General features: G+C 34.6%; 1 protein-coding gene across 1 annotated transcript; it reads right to left on the bottom strand.

The window, feature by feature from the left end:
- Positions 1-2481: 2481 nt before the first annotated feature.
- LOC137927265 (zinc finger protein 436-like) lies at positions 2482-7850 on the bottom strand. The gene is made up of 5 exons (XM_068771045.1): positions 7831-7850; positions 7083-7286; positions 5306-5417; positions 3597-3701; positions 2482-2661 (listed from the first exon to the last, which is right to left on the bottom strand). The coding sequence occupies exons 1-5, from the start codon at positions 7848-7850 to the stop codon at positions 2524-2526; spliced, it is 579 nt and encodes a 192-aa protein (XP_068627146.1). The 3' UTR covers positions 2482-2523.
- Between the last annotated feature and the right edge of the window lie 11257 nt (positions 7851-19107).

The raw sequence follows: 19107 nt of genomic DNA on the forward strand, positions 1-19107 counted from the left end.
CCCTCGCGTAAAGCGGGGTATTACTGTATTATAGAGATATTTTACTTCAGATCAACAATAAATAATAGAGCTTAAAAATAAATAAATTCTTTTTTAAGTACATTTCTTTGATAGTATATATATTTATACATTATTTTCTTATCCGTGTACATAGTATTCTTCACGTATACATAAATATAACATTAAATATGAATTGTACTATTTTTCTATCACATTTACTCACCTGCTTACTTGTCTGCATCACTCTGGGTCGACTGGTAGAGAATGCCTTTAAGGTTTGACGCCAAAGGATATAAATCGCCGCGGTAGTGTTTTTAAAAGCGTGATGTCAGCAAATTAGACTAACATTACTACTGTGACTACAAAAATTATTAATGCTACACTACTTATGTTTGTCTAACGGTGTGAGGTCTGAAGATGTTCAAACTCTTCGGAGTTCAAAGGATAATTGAGGAATGGGCTATAATACAAAACATGATAATTCGATGATGTGTGATTTATCACCAAAATTCAAACACCGGCAACCGCTTTGTCTTTGTACATCTAAAATAAATTCTTATTATTAAATTACTGTAAAAGCTAAAGTGTGTTTTTTTTCAATATGTATTTATTATAATTTAAAAAATGTTGATATGTTTTGATCAGATATGATGAAAATATGACTACCTGTATATAACTGTTTGAATGTATTAGAGGGACTGGAAAGTAATGTCGTTTCTGTCGACTTATTTTACACAAAAACAGATTGGTTTGTACCGCTCCGGCGCTGAAAATTTTGGATACTAGATGGCAAAAGGTTGTTGATAACGAAGGTGAATATATTGTTGATTAGAAATAAAAACTTGTTCAAAATGTAGTCGTGTGTATTTAACTTAAGAAAGCGACATTACTTTCCGGCCCCCCTATAGTGAAAACTTTTAATTTCTGTGCCAGAAATGTGTGAAATGTGTCATGTTTTGTACCGATTTTGTTTATAAATACTTTTAAAGGGTATTTAGTGTACTGAAATAGGATTATATCGCACTTTGAACCTAACGGACAAAGTAATTTTACAGTAATTGACGAACCTCATTGCTATTTTTTACATAAATTACATGGAATTATCATATTTTATTTTGTCACCTCTCAACTTACACTGCCATCTATTGTCGTTATTTGTAACTACTCACAAGCGATCTATATTCATCTACCCTACATTATTATGTTTTCAACAGTGATGACATTTTATATTATGTCTTCTCATATATGCGTGAGTTTTTTAATTATAAGATAATAAATGTAACATTTATCGTGTATACATAGAATATAGTATTTTACATTTTTCTATTATTTTCTAAAATGATAACAATCTAATTTTCATTTTTTTCGTTTCATTCGTCTAAAGTTCATATGCTCCCACTGTTCAAGTGTGTGCCCACTTGACCACTTTTATTTGCCTACCCTCAAAAATTATTTCTAACTACTATGTTTCTACGAGACATGTGTCGACTCTACAATAATCTATTTTCAACAACATTTATGTTATTATATAATCTTATTTATGTATGTTTGTAGGTACTTCAAGAGAAGACTTCTAAAAATTAAAGATGGCGGGCGATAACAAGTGTTATTTATGGCAATCCGGACGCACTATAGAGGACGGTGTAAAGATAATATTTGCTATGTTAAAAACTGTAAATGTACGTATTAATGGTAATGCAACAATTCTTCCATCATTTCTGCGCATGGGAATGGAAGGAAAGAACCGTAAACACAGATTTGAACAAGCGAAATCGAATAATTCGACTACTACTGAATATATAATTGATATATTCAGTAGTAGCAGAATATATCATTGATATATTCATATATATACTGAATATATAACTGAATATATTCTACTACGAATGAATCATGTTCTCAGTGAGATAGTTATAAGGTAACAACTGTAACTAATTTTATATTTCTAAGCATCTAAGTTTGTACTTTCTTACTGCCTTTTGTTACTGTCTATCTCCTATAAAGTAAATAACAGCGTGCTGGGATAAAAAGGTCATAACGCTCGGGCTATTTAATCGATAACTATGTCACACTAACAAGCAAATATTCGACTACCCTCAATAATTTTAGGGTATTCGAGTTTTATCAAGTAAGAAAAAATAGTTTTTATATCCCGTTGGTTTTGATCACATTGAAAAGTTTAAAGTTTTAAATGTAGATACACGATAGTCATTATTCAGAGATTTTTTTTTAAATCACCCTCTTGATATTTTACAATAAATGTGTGGAATTTATTTGGAGCCGATTTTGGGATTCTATGTCTAATGGACAGCGATTCTCTTCAAGACTAAACTAGAAAACTTGTGCTAACCGGTTTCCTGGATCCTAATACAGATCTAAAGCAATTGTCATCCGTTGTCTGTGGGTTATAACCCGGCATTAAGTCCGCCGTATACCTTCTTACATTCAACTTATATTCTCCTATCGTCAAAAATAAACAATTTGGTGTTTATGGGGCACTGTCGTCGTATATCAAGAGACATTTCATACTACCCCACTGTGTATAGATCGTATGTGCGAAGTGAGCGCAGCGGTTTGAGCAAAATTCGCTGGACAATGCGAACAGGTGTATGGCCGCTCGCCCGTGTGAGTTCTCATATGATTCTCCAATATCTTGTTAGTCTGAAAAAAATTACTCGTCACAGATAAAATAAGACAAGATATAAAAGAGTGTGAACATTATATTAAAACTTGAATCTACATGGTAATTGATTTCGTGTTCTAAAAAACTTTAAAGGGGTCAAAATATGCTGTCAATTAATGTGTGGTACACCCTATAAAAATCAATGGTTTTAAAAATAATAAATATAGAATGATAATATAAAGGATAGTAAGGCAAACGGTTTTATTTAAAAAAAAAAGTTAAAATTGATTATTATTGCTGTCTATCCCTGTAGCACTATCTGTGCCTGTAGAATTCTAATAGAAAAAAAAGCAACACATTAGAGTGATCACTGTATACAGGGTGGTTGGAAGTAGATGTAAAAGCTCTAAATTTTTTTGCTGACAAGTGTTATACATTTACACTTTAAAAGTTTTAGGGGTACATCACCCTGTTTAATGCACACATACAATTAGCTCAATACTGTTCGGTTAGTTAAAAATAAATAAATACATTTAAAAAACTTTTAAGTTAAACGGTTTTTTGATACCCATATTGTGATGGTTGTGGAAAAATATATACCTAGTCCGCCATATTGGAACGGCGTCCATCTTGAATTTTAAATTTTGACATAATCATCGTGTTTTACTAATGTAGCCCTTTCATTTGATACTCATATTGAGGGGGTTAAGGAAAAATATGTAATCCGCCATTTTGTGTCGGCGGCCATATAAGATTTATAATGTTATTGATTTTATTATATTGTATTGTCATCTAAATTAAATGTGTGTACCAAATTTCAGATCAATCTAACAACGGGAAAGTGCTTAAATTTCAATTTCTAATTTTGACCCAAATAAATAAACAAATAAATTCCGTACGGGTCCAACTAAATAAAACCGTTTAAAAAAAATGGTTCATGGTCAGTTATGTTTACGAACGAAGTATTACTCACGCTAAATTTCCGACCGCAGAGGTTGCAAATTTTATTTTTTTCCGGCATGATACCCTCGTGGATCTTGCGTTTATGTTTAATTAAATCTGCATTGCGAATGTAATTCTAGAACAAAGAACAAATTTATGTTTGAAAAACGAACGTACGGTATTAGCTTTGGCGACATCATTGAAACATCTTCAATCAGCGAATTGTTAATTTTCCGATTTTACTGACATAGTAAGGTTCTGTGTTGTAAGTTCCGGAAATAATTATGACTATTTCCATTTGTTATCTAGAGCTATAATACGCGTAGACGTTGACCACTCGCAACACCGCACCCCCTGCAGATACTCACAACACTGCAAGCGCAAACTAATCAGCAACATTAGCAACCACTGCACCTGCAACACTTTACACAGGTCGTCGCGTTCTATATAACAAAACAAAACATCACCCACCACGCCACAACACCCGTTTTTAGTGAGCGGCCGCCAGCTCCCTAACCGCGAACAGCGTGGGCGGACCTTGGTTGAATCCGGATCCTTCTTCGGCTCGCTTGTGGTCCACGCTGCCGTACTAACCCGCAAGCACATTCCAGCAACCTACCCCATCAAAGCTCTACCGCGAAGAGCCTTAACAGCATGCGAGCGTCACCGTGCAACTGGTAGGCGCCCTACCAGCTTTACTTTTAAGTTTTTAAATCTATTAGGACCTTGAATAAGTTCTCGATGTTTTTTGAAAATGGCGTTGCGGCACTCTGTGCCTGGAATTTCGTACGGTAACAAATCACCAAAGTAGTGCTATATGTAACCTCAAATTATAGTAGAATAGAGTTTACCACAGTGTCAACTACATATTTATTTGCCTTTTGTGAAATATAGTTCACGGACCCTTCCGCTCCGTGAACTCAGTACCGATGCAGCTGTAAAAGTCTTAGGGCTAACAGCATTAACATCTTCAGAAACAATACAAATTGACGTTGATGTAGCTAGCCGATATAGCATAATACATTTCCTAGATAACAGCGCACATTACAGTCTTAAATAGCTGCCCAAGAAGTATTTACAGATTACGCAGGTTCCAAAAGGTTCCAGAGGGCGCATAGCCAAAAACTTAACCCTTTCCACTCCAAGGCTGTTATTTAGCATCGATAAAATTTAATTGAATTATAGTATCTTGCGATTCTAGAATGTTTCATTCATTCGTGATTCAAATATTTTAGTAACAAAAATCTTTCCTGTTTTAAAATATTCCGCAAAAAGAAGTATTACACCATGTCGAGTATCACTCGACAGTGGAGCTTGTGGAACAAAATCAGTGTCGAGTGACACTCGACATTGGAGTGGAAAGGGTTAAAGGTTACATAAAAATAATTGAGATGCTTTAAATGGCAGTTTATTGTATAATCGTACATGGTTGAAAATATTAATACCACTGCAGCCGCCGCAATTGAAACTACATACACCTACAAACTCCGACCTACACCACACTACAAGCAAAGAAATAATATTTGTGTTGTTAATAGATGATAGACCTCGAGTATGGCCTAGAGTGTAACAAGATATTGTTTAACAAAAATCGCCACATCGAGCCATTCATATATCAGGCGACTGTAGGATCCCTTCACTTTGTACAACAATTTTTCATTTTAGTAAGGATAAAGAACATCACTACAGGTAAAACATAATACAGATATATTAACAACGTTCACTAAAAATAGATCTTACCTTATCGCAATCGTCACAGCGGTATTTATATTTCTTCAAGTGGATCAAATTGTAATGATCCTTCATGTATATATTTTTACTGAACACTTTATCACATTCCGGACATGGGATCCTGGATGATAATAATTTTTATATACAAATGTGAAATTTTATCCGATATATGAGATATGGAGGTAGTTTATAACAATTAATTGAAAAATATTTACAAAAATCACAAACTACAAGAACGTTACTAAACAAGTAATTAACATATATTTCAATGACATTATAGGAATCGCCTAATCAACCAACAGTACGTCAAACATTAATCCCTAGGGCTGTCTCGCTCGCACAGTACATACCACACGCAGACCTGTGCTGGTTCACTCACCCACGAGTTGTACTACGCAAGATGTATATAGTGGTAAAATAAAGAAGCCGAATGAAAGAAGAGAATCGAGAACCAAATAGATTAGCAACAATCGATCATATATATGAAATATAGTGTTTCTTAAACGTTCGACGAACTTTTACTCAACGAACCTATCTCATATATTTGAATCAAATACATGACAATATGTTAAAGTTATCTATAATGAGATGATACTGGATATCATTTTTTTATTACTCATCATAATAATTTCAGACGTATTGCAACTTCTACACCTAGGCCTCTCACATAGATTTCCAATAAGGTCGGCTTTAAACGGTCTTAAAAAGGTAGACGTTAACGCTCGTTGGCGCTCATGCTCTCCTTCAGCTCCAAAAGTATAGCCTCCTAAGGCTTTTGAGGGCGATTACTAAAATCTACTGAACTTTCCTTCTCACCTGTAAGATCCAATCTATTAGGATAGAGCGAAGATTGAATCGTTAGTGCGTTCTTGGCGACGTGTGTTAAGTGAGTAAGTACAATTACATCATCTGCCTGGATAGTCAGGTAGTGATGTTCGCTCGAGATGTGATGGTTCCTACCCTCGTGCACTACTATAGATAATGTCTTTTTGTTCACTAACTTATTACTCATAAGTTCGATAGGTTGCAAGTGAGTTGGCAAAAAGAAGCGTGCGTTTAGTGCATGAACATAGTTAACAATGAAAGCTCGCGTAAGGTAGGTGCGATCTTTTTTATAATAAATACATTTAAAAAACTTTTAAGTTAAACGGTTTTTTGATACCCATATTGTGGTGGTTGTGGAAAAATATGTACCTAGTCCGCCATATTCGAACGGCGTCCATCTTGAATTTTAAATTTTGACATAATCATCGTATTTTACTAGTGTAGCTCTTTCATTTGATACCCATATTGAGGGGGTTAAGGAAAAATATGTATTCCGCCATTTTATATCTGCGGCCATCTTAGACTTATAATGTTATTAATTATTATATTGTATTGTCATCTAAATTAAATGTGTGTACCAAATTTCAGATCAATCTGATTACGGGAAGGTGCTTAAATTTCAATTTCTAATTTTGACCCAAATAAACAAATTCCGTACATGTCGAACTAAATAAAACCGTTTAAAAAAGTCGCCACAGTACTCCTCCCTCAGAACGATAGCTATATAGAAACCGTATTTTTCTGTCACTCCTGGTACGGTGTGACTGCAATATCGTGCATTCTTTGTCAGAATGGTCGCCGAGGGCACGACCATTCTGGTAGTTTCTGGTGCCGCCGCTGCTCATGCAAGCACGGAAATATTTGCCGCCATGATCCTGCCCCTTTTGGCTTAACCTAATCGGTTAAAACTTTACAGTGAGTATGATCAATAAATTATTAACAGGTCAAAAGAGGTTCTAACCTTTTCTTTTTCTTGGGCGTGTGCTTGGTAGTATTGGTCAAGTGCCATTTGAAGCGGATGTCGTCGGGAAAAGTCCTGTCACACTCGACGCAATACGAAGGCGCCGCGGTTTCAGCGTGTTGTGTCTTGGTATGGAGCCACAGACTACTGTACCGTGGAAAACTTTTCGAACACACCTTGCATTCGTGATTAGTGTGTTGCCTCCTACATGTATTAACATTAAAGTACTTTGTTTTTATTTCTGTTATTTAAACAGGTAATGTATAACGGCGTACTTATTATTACTGTGCAGAGATAAATTAATGAAGGTAGGTAAAATTAGTAAATATCATAAAGCAAGGAAAAAAGAAAACTTAGTAAAATAAGCCATAAACTTTATATGACTATACAATACCTAGTGATAAATATTGCACATCGACCTTTGAAAAGAGACAATCGGCTAATTTCGGCTTCTCACGTCTGTTGCACGTCTGACAAAACGTCACATAGGTAATGTGGGACAGAGACAGTACTCTACGAAGCCTCTTTGTCTCTTTCCAAAGGTCGATGTGCAATATTTATCGCCTGGTACTGTACTTGTACATTACAACAAATAAAGTGTAGGTTCCCAACTTTTAAAGACTACCTTCAATTACAAGAATTACAATATCGGCACTAAATATTTTTTTAATTATACACCATATTTATACACCAATTTAAAAATCTAATATGTATTTATAATCAAAATTAAAGATCTTTAACCACAAACCTGTTGCCTTTAAAAAACATATCAACATAGATTTTAGCTATTTTTCTGTATTAAATAGTAGAATGTACCAAATTATATAATTTTGTATTTTTCCTCCATCATGCTATGTATACAAAGAGATGCATTATTAATAGTAAAAGTTATTTGACATTCTACTTTGGCTCTATCTTGTTGTGACCACAGAATAAATTAAAACACATATCCCTAGCTGTCAAACCTTAAAAAATTATATTGGAATATAACCATCAAAAAAATGTAAACCATAAAGCATTGTAATGAAAATCATTATATCAACATATATTTCCGATAAGTCCAGCCGGAAGCGGATTGCGTCCAGTGTCTTTGAACGACCTTAACAAGGGCATCTGTCAACCTTGTCCTATGCTTCGCCTGCCGGTGGTCTGGTCTCCACCTCCGAACCATAGCACACACACACACACACTTAAGGCCACAGCAGCCATCTGTCCAGAGCGCTATGTGTAACATAATCATATAATGTCTTGCAGATAAATGTAAATATTTACTTTATTACAAGATAAATATTTACTTCACTCAACGATTACAAAAAATGTAATCAAAAACCTACACTAAGAGAATGTGTTAAAACAAACACATATAATTAAGTATTTTAAATAATTTAGTATGACCAAGTGGACAAAACATTGATTTTCAATTATGGCCTTGCAAACCGCCACCAGCTGAACAGTGGAAAAAGCAGTGTGAAATTTTGCCACCATGTGCAGTTATTGTATTCACAGCTTAACCAATTATTGTTAAGGACCATTATTTATTGTTAAGATATTAAATTATTAAAGTGTTAGAATATGAAATAATACAAGAGTACATTTTATTTATTTATGTTGTGACGACCGCACTAATATTTAACACAAAGGTGACCGCCGAAAACTGAGGGCGAAATTATGAACGAGCCAGTCGGGGCTGACGGCGCGACATCAAAAAGAGGTGTGAATTTTGATCTTTATGGAAGGATCTCGAAGAAAATCGCCAGATTTGTCATAACGATTTAAAGCGATCACTAAAGATATTCACGTAATTTTAACATTTCACGGGGATTGCCAGTGTTCAATTATTTATATTGTAACTGACGCATTGAACAGGCATATCTTTTAAATAGTGCGGCATTTTATTACGAACCTATCCTTACACGTTACAACATATTGTACTGTGAAGGGTTTCTAACTTTGGACCTAACAAAATGTGTCGTCAGCGCGGGTAATCCAAAATAAATGTTACATTCACCGACTCTCATTGGGTTTGTATGGTAAGATTGACCAGGTACCCTCAGGATGCGAAAAGTAGACAATTCGTTAGTGGGGACACTACAGTGGGCTTATATTTACCTGATGTGTTCCGCCAAAGTGTATTTCTTCTTGAAGGTAAAACCGCAATGGTCACATTTGTACTTTTCATGCAGCTCCTTGTAATGTTGAAAAAATTCGTCCTCTTTCCTTAAAAATTAAATATTAAATAATTTTGTAAGTACTTCCCCACTAATACATAAATAAAGTTTTAAAGATTTAGTCAGACTGTAGCAACCAATTTTTGTTAGCAGAGACGCGGCGTGACTGGACAACCAGGTAGACCACTTACATAGTCAAGGGAGCGAAAAATCGGATATCGTTGCGTTCTTTGGTGGAGACCTATGTACACCTATCCCCCGATTTAGACGGTACTCGTTTTACACGTATTCGCTTTTACACGGTTTTCCAAAAAAGTTATTTTTTTGTTTTAATAACCGATTTTATTACTATCTCTCATAATGTAAATATTTCTGCTTCAAACATCGAATCGGCACAAATAACTTCGAGTGATGAAAGTGAATTCGTACCTTCGATTCCGAAAAAATGAATGAGAGTAATTTACTTTTTGTTCTTCTGTTTAATGTATATTGTAATAAAATTAAAAAAAAAAAACAGTTTTTCCGTAATATATTAAATATTTTAACTTGTCAATGCATTCTATTTTTATTTATGTGTACACCTAAAATTATTGAAAAAAAATTACAACTGTTAAATAGCAAAATTATGCGTTTTTTGCGAGTTTTTCGATTTACACGTTTACGGTTTTGACTTGAAAATTTTTGATTTTCGATTTACACGTTTTTCTCAGGAACATATCTACCGTGTAAATCGGGGGATAGGTGTATTTAATAGTGGGCATTTATCGGTTGACATGTATTAATAGCAACTTATTAATTCTATAGGCTCACTCTGGTACTTTTAGGTCGGAATGCGAAACGCTAATTGATTGACAGCTCAAATCAAGGTCCATTTTTGGAGCTCTTACATTTCCTCCGTCACGATAACTCCTGATTATTATAAATATTGCTGTTGCTTCCACTACTTCTTCTCCAAGTGTTAACACTTTCTAAAATCGTAGTAATATTGGCAAGGTAGCAAACAAGTTGAGATTCACCCTACCAGGGCGCCTTTGATTCGGAATGCTACATACATTTTAATCATTCCTATCCTCTATTTAAAAAAACTTATACAATGTACAGCGCCGAACTTAATGCAAACATTTACTACCAATTGTAGCGTTCACGCTTCATATTGCAGGCGACTTCTCATTTTTAGTCGATAGACGTCTACTGCCAGACCTGGGCCTCCCTCAAACATTGCCACTATGACCACAACATTTTTGTATTAAATCATTTATGCGCGTTCAGATGCCATCAGTGATGTAACCGCTGCTATTTCGTTAGGATCATAATTATTATATGTAACTTCGATCACCACTGACTATCATTTTCCCTCACCATTAATATGGAACACATACATGGTTAAGTAGCTCACCTCCGCAAATATAACGCGTGTATTGGTGAAGTCATCATCAAGGAGGATAAGAAAAGTGTTGGGATGGTAACTATAATTAAACAATTAAACATATAGATGGTGTATAAATAAATTAATGAAGGCATTGTGTAACAGCTCTGGTCGTTATTTTAATTATTTTATAGGATTAGGAAGCGGAGCTCTTAGATCGGGCGGAAGTTTTCTGGGGCAAGGGCCTCCGAATATAGACCTTTTTTTTAATGGCTCCCGTTATTGGGAGCCTCTCGTACCCCCTATCTGATGTGGGACAGGGACTTTATGTTTACATTTATTTTATTTTTTCACGTACATTTTTATTTCTCTTCTTTCATACTTCATATTATCTGTCTTTCGTTTCTTTCTTTCCACAATTCCACTATCTTTCTCTTTCGCTCTGTTTCGCCTTTTATTCATTCCTCGTTACTTTTACATTTTCTTATATTCTATATCACATTTTTTACTTATATTCTATTATTATTCTATATCACATTACTTTATTTTGCTTTTATTTTATCTTTGTGTTATTTGTTTACAATTTTTTACTTTTTTAGTCTTTATTTTTATCTATTGGTGGTGAATGAACTCTTTTTTAGTTTTTTCGTCGCACATCAGGGAGGCTATGGTTTCCTCCCTAATTTTGGATATAGACCTTAGGCTGTCATTACAGTTTAGTATTCCGACTCGGGGGCATCCGAAAGGGCCGAACTTTGACTTGATCGGTTGCTACTGCCTGGCTCACAATACCACCACTCCGGAAAGCGTTAGCGCTGGTAAAAGTGTAGAGAGAAACTCCATCACGGCTTATGTCTGGTCGCTTATCATACGGGGGTGTCGATGGAACGTTTATGGTGGTCAAATGGCATTTAGCTCTTAGTAGAAGTCTTGGCTACATACTTTCACCGGGTTTGAAGGTCGCCGAGCTCTCAGATCACTTCGGCGGAGGCTCCATGGAGCCGTGAAGGGATTGTGTTATACCTCAGAGCGCCGATGTTGTTGCAGACATTGTTGGAGCAGACATTTTAGCCTTAGAAATTTTCCCACAATGTCCCACGCTGCGTATGAAGGTCCGTGATTTCTAAAACCTTAGGACCCCAGTGGTCCTCTGTTCTGCTGCTACTGCGCGTTAGGTGGCGTGTCAATTGCCAATTCATCTGACACGATTATCAGCTGATAGATGCTAAATGCAAGGCATAGGCTTTCCCTAAAGATCGCCACGAAGACCGGATCCAGTGACTTCCCAAGACCTTGATTCTGCAGTCGGTCTAACAAGGGGGGGGGGCATACCCAATCCGTGATAACCGGCTACTTTCCTCTTACTGGTTATAAATTAATTTCATAATTTACTTTCAATAAATAAACACTCACCGAAAAATCGAACTACATTTCAAACACTGTACCACTTTGCTATGCGTTTTAACATGACTTTCTCTCTGATTTTTCTTGCAATAGACGTATTCACACACTTTGCATTTATATATATGGTTGTGATCTTGTATATGAGCTTCCAAATTATTCTTGTTCGAATATATTACAAAACATTCATCGCAAACATACAATTCACTTGCCTGAAAAATAATACAAAATTTTACACTATTTATAGACTTTGTACTTCATGGGTAGAATGGTATAGGAGCACAATTACATTGAAAATATAAAGAAATTCTACTCGTCTATATTGAAACCGCTGCAAGAGATTCTCGGTCTATATAATCAAGCCATTTATCACCCTACTAGGAATACCACGTATTACGGATATTGTAAAACTGACAAATGATGAGCTATTTCGTTTAAACCTCTCGTAACATTATTCAAATTCAAGATAACATTATTCAAATACGCAATTACACTCACTTTTAAATAATTATTTTAACATTATTTACTACCTACAACAGGTAATAAATTATTTCTCTAAGAAAAAAACTTTTTTTTTATATTTTAATATCAACCACGTAAATATGTCAACAAATCAAGTTTCTCACATTTCGATCAACCAAAAACTTTTGAATATTTAATGGAATCAGGCGTTACCTTGCGGAAGTCCATCCTAAGTAAGAAAAGGACCAATATTTAGCCACCGATTAGTGCGATTTGACTCTGTGTTTGGCACTAATCGGTGTAACATAACTCCCGAAGATGCCCCGTGGAGGGGTGAACACGTGTTGAGTGATTTGACGGTAACAGTTGTATAATTCGCATTGTTTGCCGCATGCGCATTTATCAGCGGGCTGGCGGGCGGTGCACTTTGTTGCACGACTACCACTACATGTGCGGAAGTGGCTAAAAATTAGTCCTTTTCTTACAAAAACTTTTGAATGTTATAATAAAATTTATTTAATGATATATTAGGGGGTCCGGAAAGTAATGTCGCTTTCATAAGTTTAATTCACACGACTACATTTTTTACGAGTTTTTATTTCTAATCAACAATATATTCACTCACTTCGTTATCAACAACCTTTTGCCGTCTAGTATACAAATGTCGGAGCGGTAAAAATCAATCGGTTTTTCTGTAAAATATGTCGACAGGAACATTAATTTCCATTCCCCCTAATACCTTTAAATTTTGTTATAAAATTAAGAAAAGAAACTTTTTAACAAGGATGCCATAATATGTGATCAGCCTGATTCTAGTTCATGAAATGAAATTTTTTCTCCTAATGTATACAAGTAAATATAAATGATTCTATGAGGTTAAGACTAATAAAATAATTAATAAAACCAAAAACACACCTTGCTATGGTATCTAAAATGGTACTGTAACAATTTTCTTTCTTTAAAACCAATACCACATTCGGTACATGTGAACTCTTTGGTCTCGTCTTCAATTGGCTCTTCCTTGATGACGTATTTATTTATCTCTTCTTTAGACATATTAAACTTTGAAAACACTAAATCTACATCTGCGTTTATCATTTTGAAATTAGGTTTTTTATTCGTAACTGTCTGTTTTTTAGTCCATTTATTATTGCGTTTCTTTTTCTTGTTACACGTTTTATCCAATTTGAATTCTTCAATTCGATCTTCGAAATCGAAATTTTCATAGATTGATTTAGGATCCGATTCATCTATGAACATTGATTGTTTAATAAAATTTCTGTTAAAAACATTTTCCTCTCTTGTTATATCGTCCTGTGACACTTGACTGGACATGTACAATTCATATGGTTTGGCACCGCTCAATATAACAGTTGTCAGACTTGATAAAGCAAACGACGCATTCTGAAACAAGCAGCCTAACCAATTTTGAGGAATGAAATTAAAATACATTTTGCTTAAAATTTAAGTACATAACAAAACATATCTACTTAAATTTTTAGCAATGTAAACCTCCTGCACCCAACTCTAATTTTACACGATTTTTAAATAACAATAAAAACACTTTTTACACGAATTTTTGTTCTGACAATAATACCTAAAATATATTTTTTCTTTCTACATGAAGCGTACATTATAATCAAAACATAATAATATTTTGTGAAGCTTGAGATTAAAAATTATATACGGTACTGCAGAAACAAGAAAAAGCTGCCGCTAATAACAGACTATACAATAGAGATGGGCAAAATGTATCCTTGACAAGAAGAGTGATTTATATCTTTTAGATTTTGTGATATATATCTTCTATTTTATATCTTTAACTCATTTAGCTCAACACGGCTCAGAGGGAGAATAAGGCAGCTAAGACTAAAATATATATCCTTTATATCTTCGGCTCTTTTAGCTCAGACTTAGAACTCAGTAAGGCGGAATGAAACGTGTGAAATATTCCTATTAAGCATTTCATGTCTTTGTCATAAAGCACAAAAAGCTAAACGCCCGCGCGCGTGACGTCGTTCCGAAAATCCGTAGTTTACAATTTTAATATACACATGCAATAGTTATCTGTCTCACTCACTCTTTTACTTGTAAGTTGCCATATAAGCCCATCACTTTCTCTCTAACTCTGAACGAGCGCTAACTCCTCACGAAAATTGAGTCTTAAGTGTAAAGATATAGAGATACAATTGAAACACACGTGACACAGTGATTATATATTTTGCAAAGATATATATCTTTATTCTATTTAGCTCGGAAGCTGCCCATCTCTACTATACAACAAAAAACTGATGGACGCCATTAATAATGGATAAAATTCTTCTAAGATAAAAGTTGTAATATTAGGCAATATACTTATGATAGAATTTTAGGTCAAATGCACACTTATCAAGATTAGCCACGTCGGGATAGCTCCCTTGTTGGACAACTTTATTCGCTTAGCCAGTATGTGTATGATACGGTGCACTTGATGAGTGGAGAGCTTGCAGCGAAAGCCAAACTGCACAGGAAGAGGGGGGGGGGGGGGAGTTGTTTGGCCTCCCTGAATCTCCTAATTCAAGGAGTCATTCTTAGATTTTGCTGAAAGTTTTTAGGAGACTAATGGACCGACGTGGAATCATTTATGGTTTGGAGGACTTCAAGAACCCTATGATTTCCGCACGCTTACACCGACTTGAGGAAGAACAATGAAATAAATAATATAATGAAAATACAATGAATACAATGAAATTATTGCAAAAGGTTTCAAATAATGATAATAAAAAATACATTCATACCTCTCCAGATTTAATCATTTCATTTGCTTTTTCCGCCCTCATTTGAAATCTTTTAAATTTCCTTAATATCGCATTGCACTCCCAGCACAATACCAGGTCCTCGCTGACACCTACAGCCTGAAAGTTAAAATTAAATCAATCAATCACATGAACTTCAGATATTAAAAAAAAGTTCAAATGCCTAATTTTTGTCTTAATAAGTTAAGTAAGCTTTAAGAGTCTGAGAGACATATATAGAAATATTACAAAATGTACTATATATAAGGTTGTCAAATATCTCCCTTCCGCCTTTTTGTCTTTTGAATTTCGCGGCTATGTACAAAGCGCTACAGAGCTCGTATCTGGCAATACTATACATAATTTGAAAGGTCTTGACATAACCTACAAAACGACGCTATGCATGATTAGTTTGGATATTGCGTTCAACAGTTATAGACGTGTAAACATGGAGTTCACTAACGCCGAAATTCGCGCTATTTTAAAGTTTTCCTTCGTTAAAGGCAAATCCGCTAGAGAAACGTTCCGTGAGATTAATGGTGTTTTGGGGGATGGTACTCTATCACTTCGAACCGCGGAGGAATGGTTTCGACGATTCAGAGCCGGCGAAAACGACACCATGGATAAGCCAGCCGGCGGAAGACCTGTGACGACAAATACCGATCAAATCATGGACTACATCGAGTTAAACCGGCATGTAACATCTCGTGACATCGCCCAGAAGATGGGAGTTAGTCACCAAACCATTTTAAACCATCTGCAGAAGGCTGGATACAAAAAAAGCTTGATGTTTGGGTGCCGCATGATTTGACGCAAAAAAACCTTCTGGACCGAATCAACGCCTGCGATATGCTGCTGAAACGGAACGAACTCGACCCATTCTTGAAGCGGATGGTGACTGGCGACGAAAAATGGATCACATACGAAGGTTTCTGAAAAGTGGCTGTCCGAGTTCTTCGCAAATAAGGAGGTGGGCTTCTACGAGGGAGGTATTATGAAGTTGCCGTCTAGATGGAAACAGATTATCGAACAAAACGGCGCATATTTAAACTAAATCCGATCACTGTAACACTTTTTATAAAGCATTGAATAAAGAGCAAAAAAGCGGAAGGGAGATATTTGACAACCTGTTATTTATCTTTTCTAACTTTTAAATAGAAAATTAAGAGAGTATTAACAATATACTTTATAAAAGGGGTGAGCAACCTTTTGAAATATTATGTCTGTTTAACCTAAGCATAACGTCGATCGTATGTCATTACGGCAGCGTTATAAATATTACTGCGTATATATGTACAAGACCAGTGTCTAATATACCTTTAAAGTGATCGCACGTCGTTTCATTTCAAAATCAATACGCAACAAAAAGTGAACCTTAACAACAAAACCAAGATCAATTTAAATTCAAAAATTTTTTGGCAGTCTGGAGTAACACATTAATAAAAACTATATTTATAATAAACAAAATTTAAAATAAAGTAAAGAAAGTAAAAATCTCAGTACAAATTTTAATGCAAAATTTAAAAACAAAAGAAAATAATAGAAAAACGAAATTACTTAAAATTTGTTATGATAAGTTTGGCACTCTTGTTTTGATATAAGCTGATTAATATAAGTTGGAATTGGTGAGCTTTCTAACGATGCCTCACTTAGTCTTGATTGATGGTCATTTTTGAATAATTGTATCAGTTTAATATATACTACCACTTTATTATAATTCATTTTATAACAATATATATTGATAAGATAAAAAAATACAATTCTAGAAATACTTGGTGGGCCGCACAAGCAAATTTAACAGACCCCTATCCCTGCTTTATATATCCTATTTAAGCACTCAAGTGATTTCAGTTGACTGAACTTGAACTTGGATTGTTGATTCTGATTAATATTATAATGTAATGCAAAACAGCATTCCCAGTTGGTGGTAGCTTACTACTTATAATCTGAATAAAATAATTTACGATTCAAAAATGCATATAATGTTAAAGGTCTTTATTATTTATAAGGGTTTATAGGGTATATGTTTGTAGGAGACAAAATAAAAAAAAAAAAAACAAATGTAAAAAAAAAACAATTTATTTAAAGTTTTTGAACATATTGACTAATTATCTTAAGGCTTAAACAATGGTTAGTAGAATTTTGTAATTTTCTATTATGAGGCAGTGTTTAAAAAATACTTCAATTCAGACTGCCACACACCAATCGCCAATCGCATTCGCAATTTGCCTCTTAAAGATAAGACTTTGTTCCACAGATGGGTCAATGTTCATAAAGAAATTGCAAAGCTCATCTGCCATTCTAAAACCTTCATTAAGATTTTTCAAATTAAATGTGACATTTAACATGTTTGCGGAATCTTATTCAATGGGCTGTGAATTTAACATTTTCTGCAAGTTGGTTCCAATCAAATCTTTATCTTGCGATTCAAGCAATTCCTGAATGTCACTTAATTCTATGTGTTTGAACCCATCTTGCCTATTTAATTTGAGATTCAAGCTGTTTGCAGTCAAAGTTTGAACTTGCACAGATTCTTCATTGTTTTCTGCAGTCAGAGAAGTCCACAGTTTTCAGCATGACTTCAATGTGTGTGGCTCCAGTTCTTCCAATGATTCTTATATGCGTGTGACATATTTTGCTGTCAAATTTCTTTGGCATACCATAACATTCATATCAGGATTACATTCCACATTATCCAATATGATGGTATTTACAAAAGATGTTGGATTGAATACCTATTACAATCCTTTTATAATTTCATATGTACTTATTAGATCCATCAATGTACACATTTTTAGTGGTGAATATAGGAATTTGGTTGCATTTTTGTATCCTGTTACTGTAAAAGCATACTTGAGTAAAGATATTTTAAATTAGAATACATTTTGAATCATTCCAGGATTATGATTTTTTCAGCTTTTTAGCATTCCGAGGATTAACTGTGCAGGTGCCAGGTCCATCACAATGTAAGGAGAGGAGCGGGATAAAGTGCAAGAAATCACTTATCAGCTTTTAGGAGGCCCCTTTGAAATGCATGGGCATTCATCTTCACTGACCAGACTCCTCCCTCTACCTTACCTAATATTAAATGTTGCATCTCCAAACCCATTCCAGAAATGAGATGATTTTCATTCTTGGCAGAACAAAATCCTTAGGTAGGTTATGGAAAGATTTCACTGTTATATCTCTCTCCTATCTCCATTGCATAGAAATTTCCTTATGTACTTATTCCTAATTATTTAATTGATTAGGTCATTGTAATGAATCAAAGTTCCATGGCCCTTAGATATATTTGTTACCCAGGGTTCCTACATTGAAATGTTATGACTAACTTAAATATATGTATTTCATCATATAACAAATTTGTGTACTAAAAAAAAAAACATCAATTTCATATTGTTATTGTGGAACATTTTTTTACATTGTTATGAGCATCATCATTTCAGCTGTAGGATGTCAGCCTGGACATATACCTCCTTCATAGATTTATAATAGTACCAATCGAAAAGGCCTATATTTGCAAATTTTCATAAAGAAAATTTAATAAATATCTGGCATTGGATCTGTAATTAAGTTATTCTTTAGCTGAAAATATAAAGACTATTATTGAGGTACTGATATATAAATTCACAAGAGACTTCTTTTTCTCTCTCTACCTACATAGAAACAAGTATAGTTTGTTATCCCACTCACACAAAATGTATCGTTTTCTATCTCACTCACTCATTCCAGATATGAAATAGCAACTTGTGTGAAGCAACTGGTGTGTATGCACACATATAAAATGTCCGGTGGCGCTTACCTAGCATAATATAAAGAGGCTTTTTTTTCTTCGATACTTTTCATTCATATTA

The sequence above is a fragment of the Battus philenor genome, unplaced genomic scaffold (genome assembly GCF_028537555.1).
Source record: "Battus philenor isolate CCGP_79_NKW_IND1 unplaced genomic scaffold, ilBatPhil1.0.hap1 SCAF_30, whole genome shotgun sequence".
NCBI classification, from domain to species: domain Eukaryota; kingdom Metazoa; phylum Arthropoda; class Insecta; order Lepidoptera; family Papilionidae; genus Battus; species Battus philenor.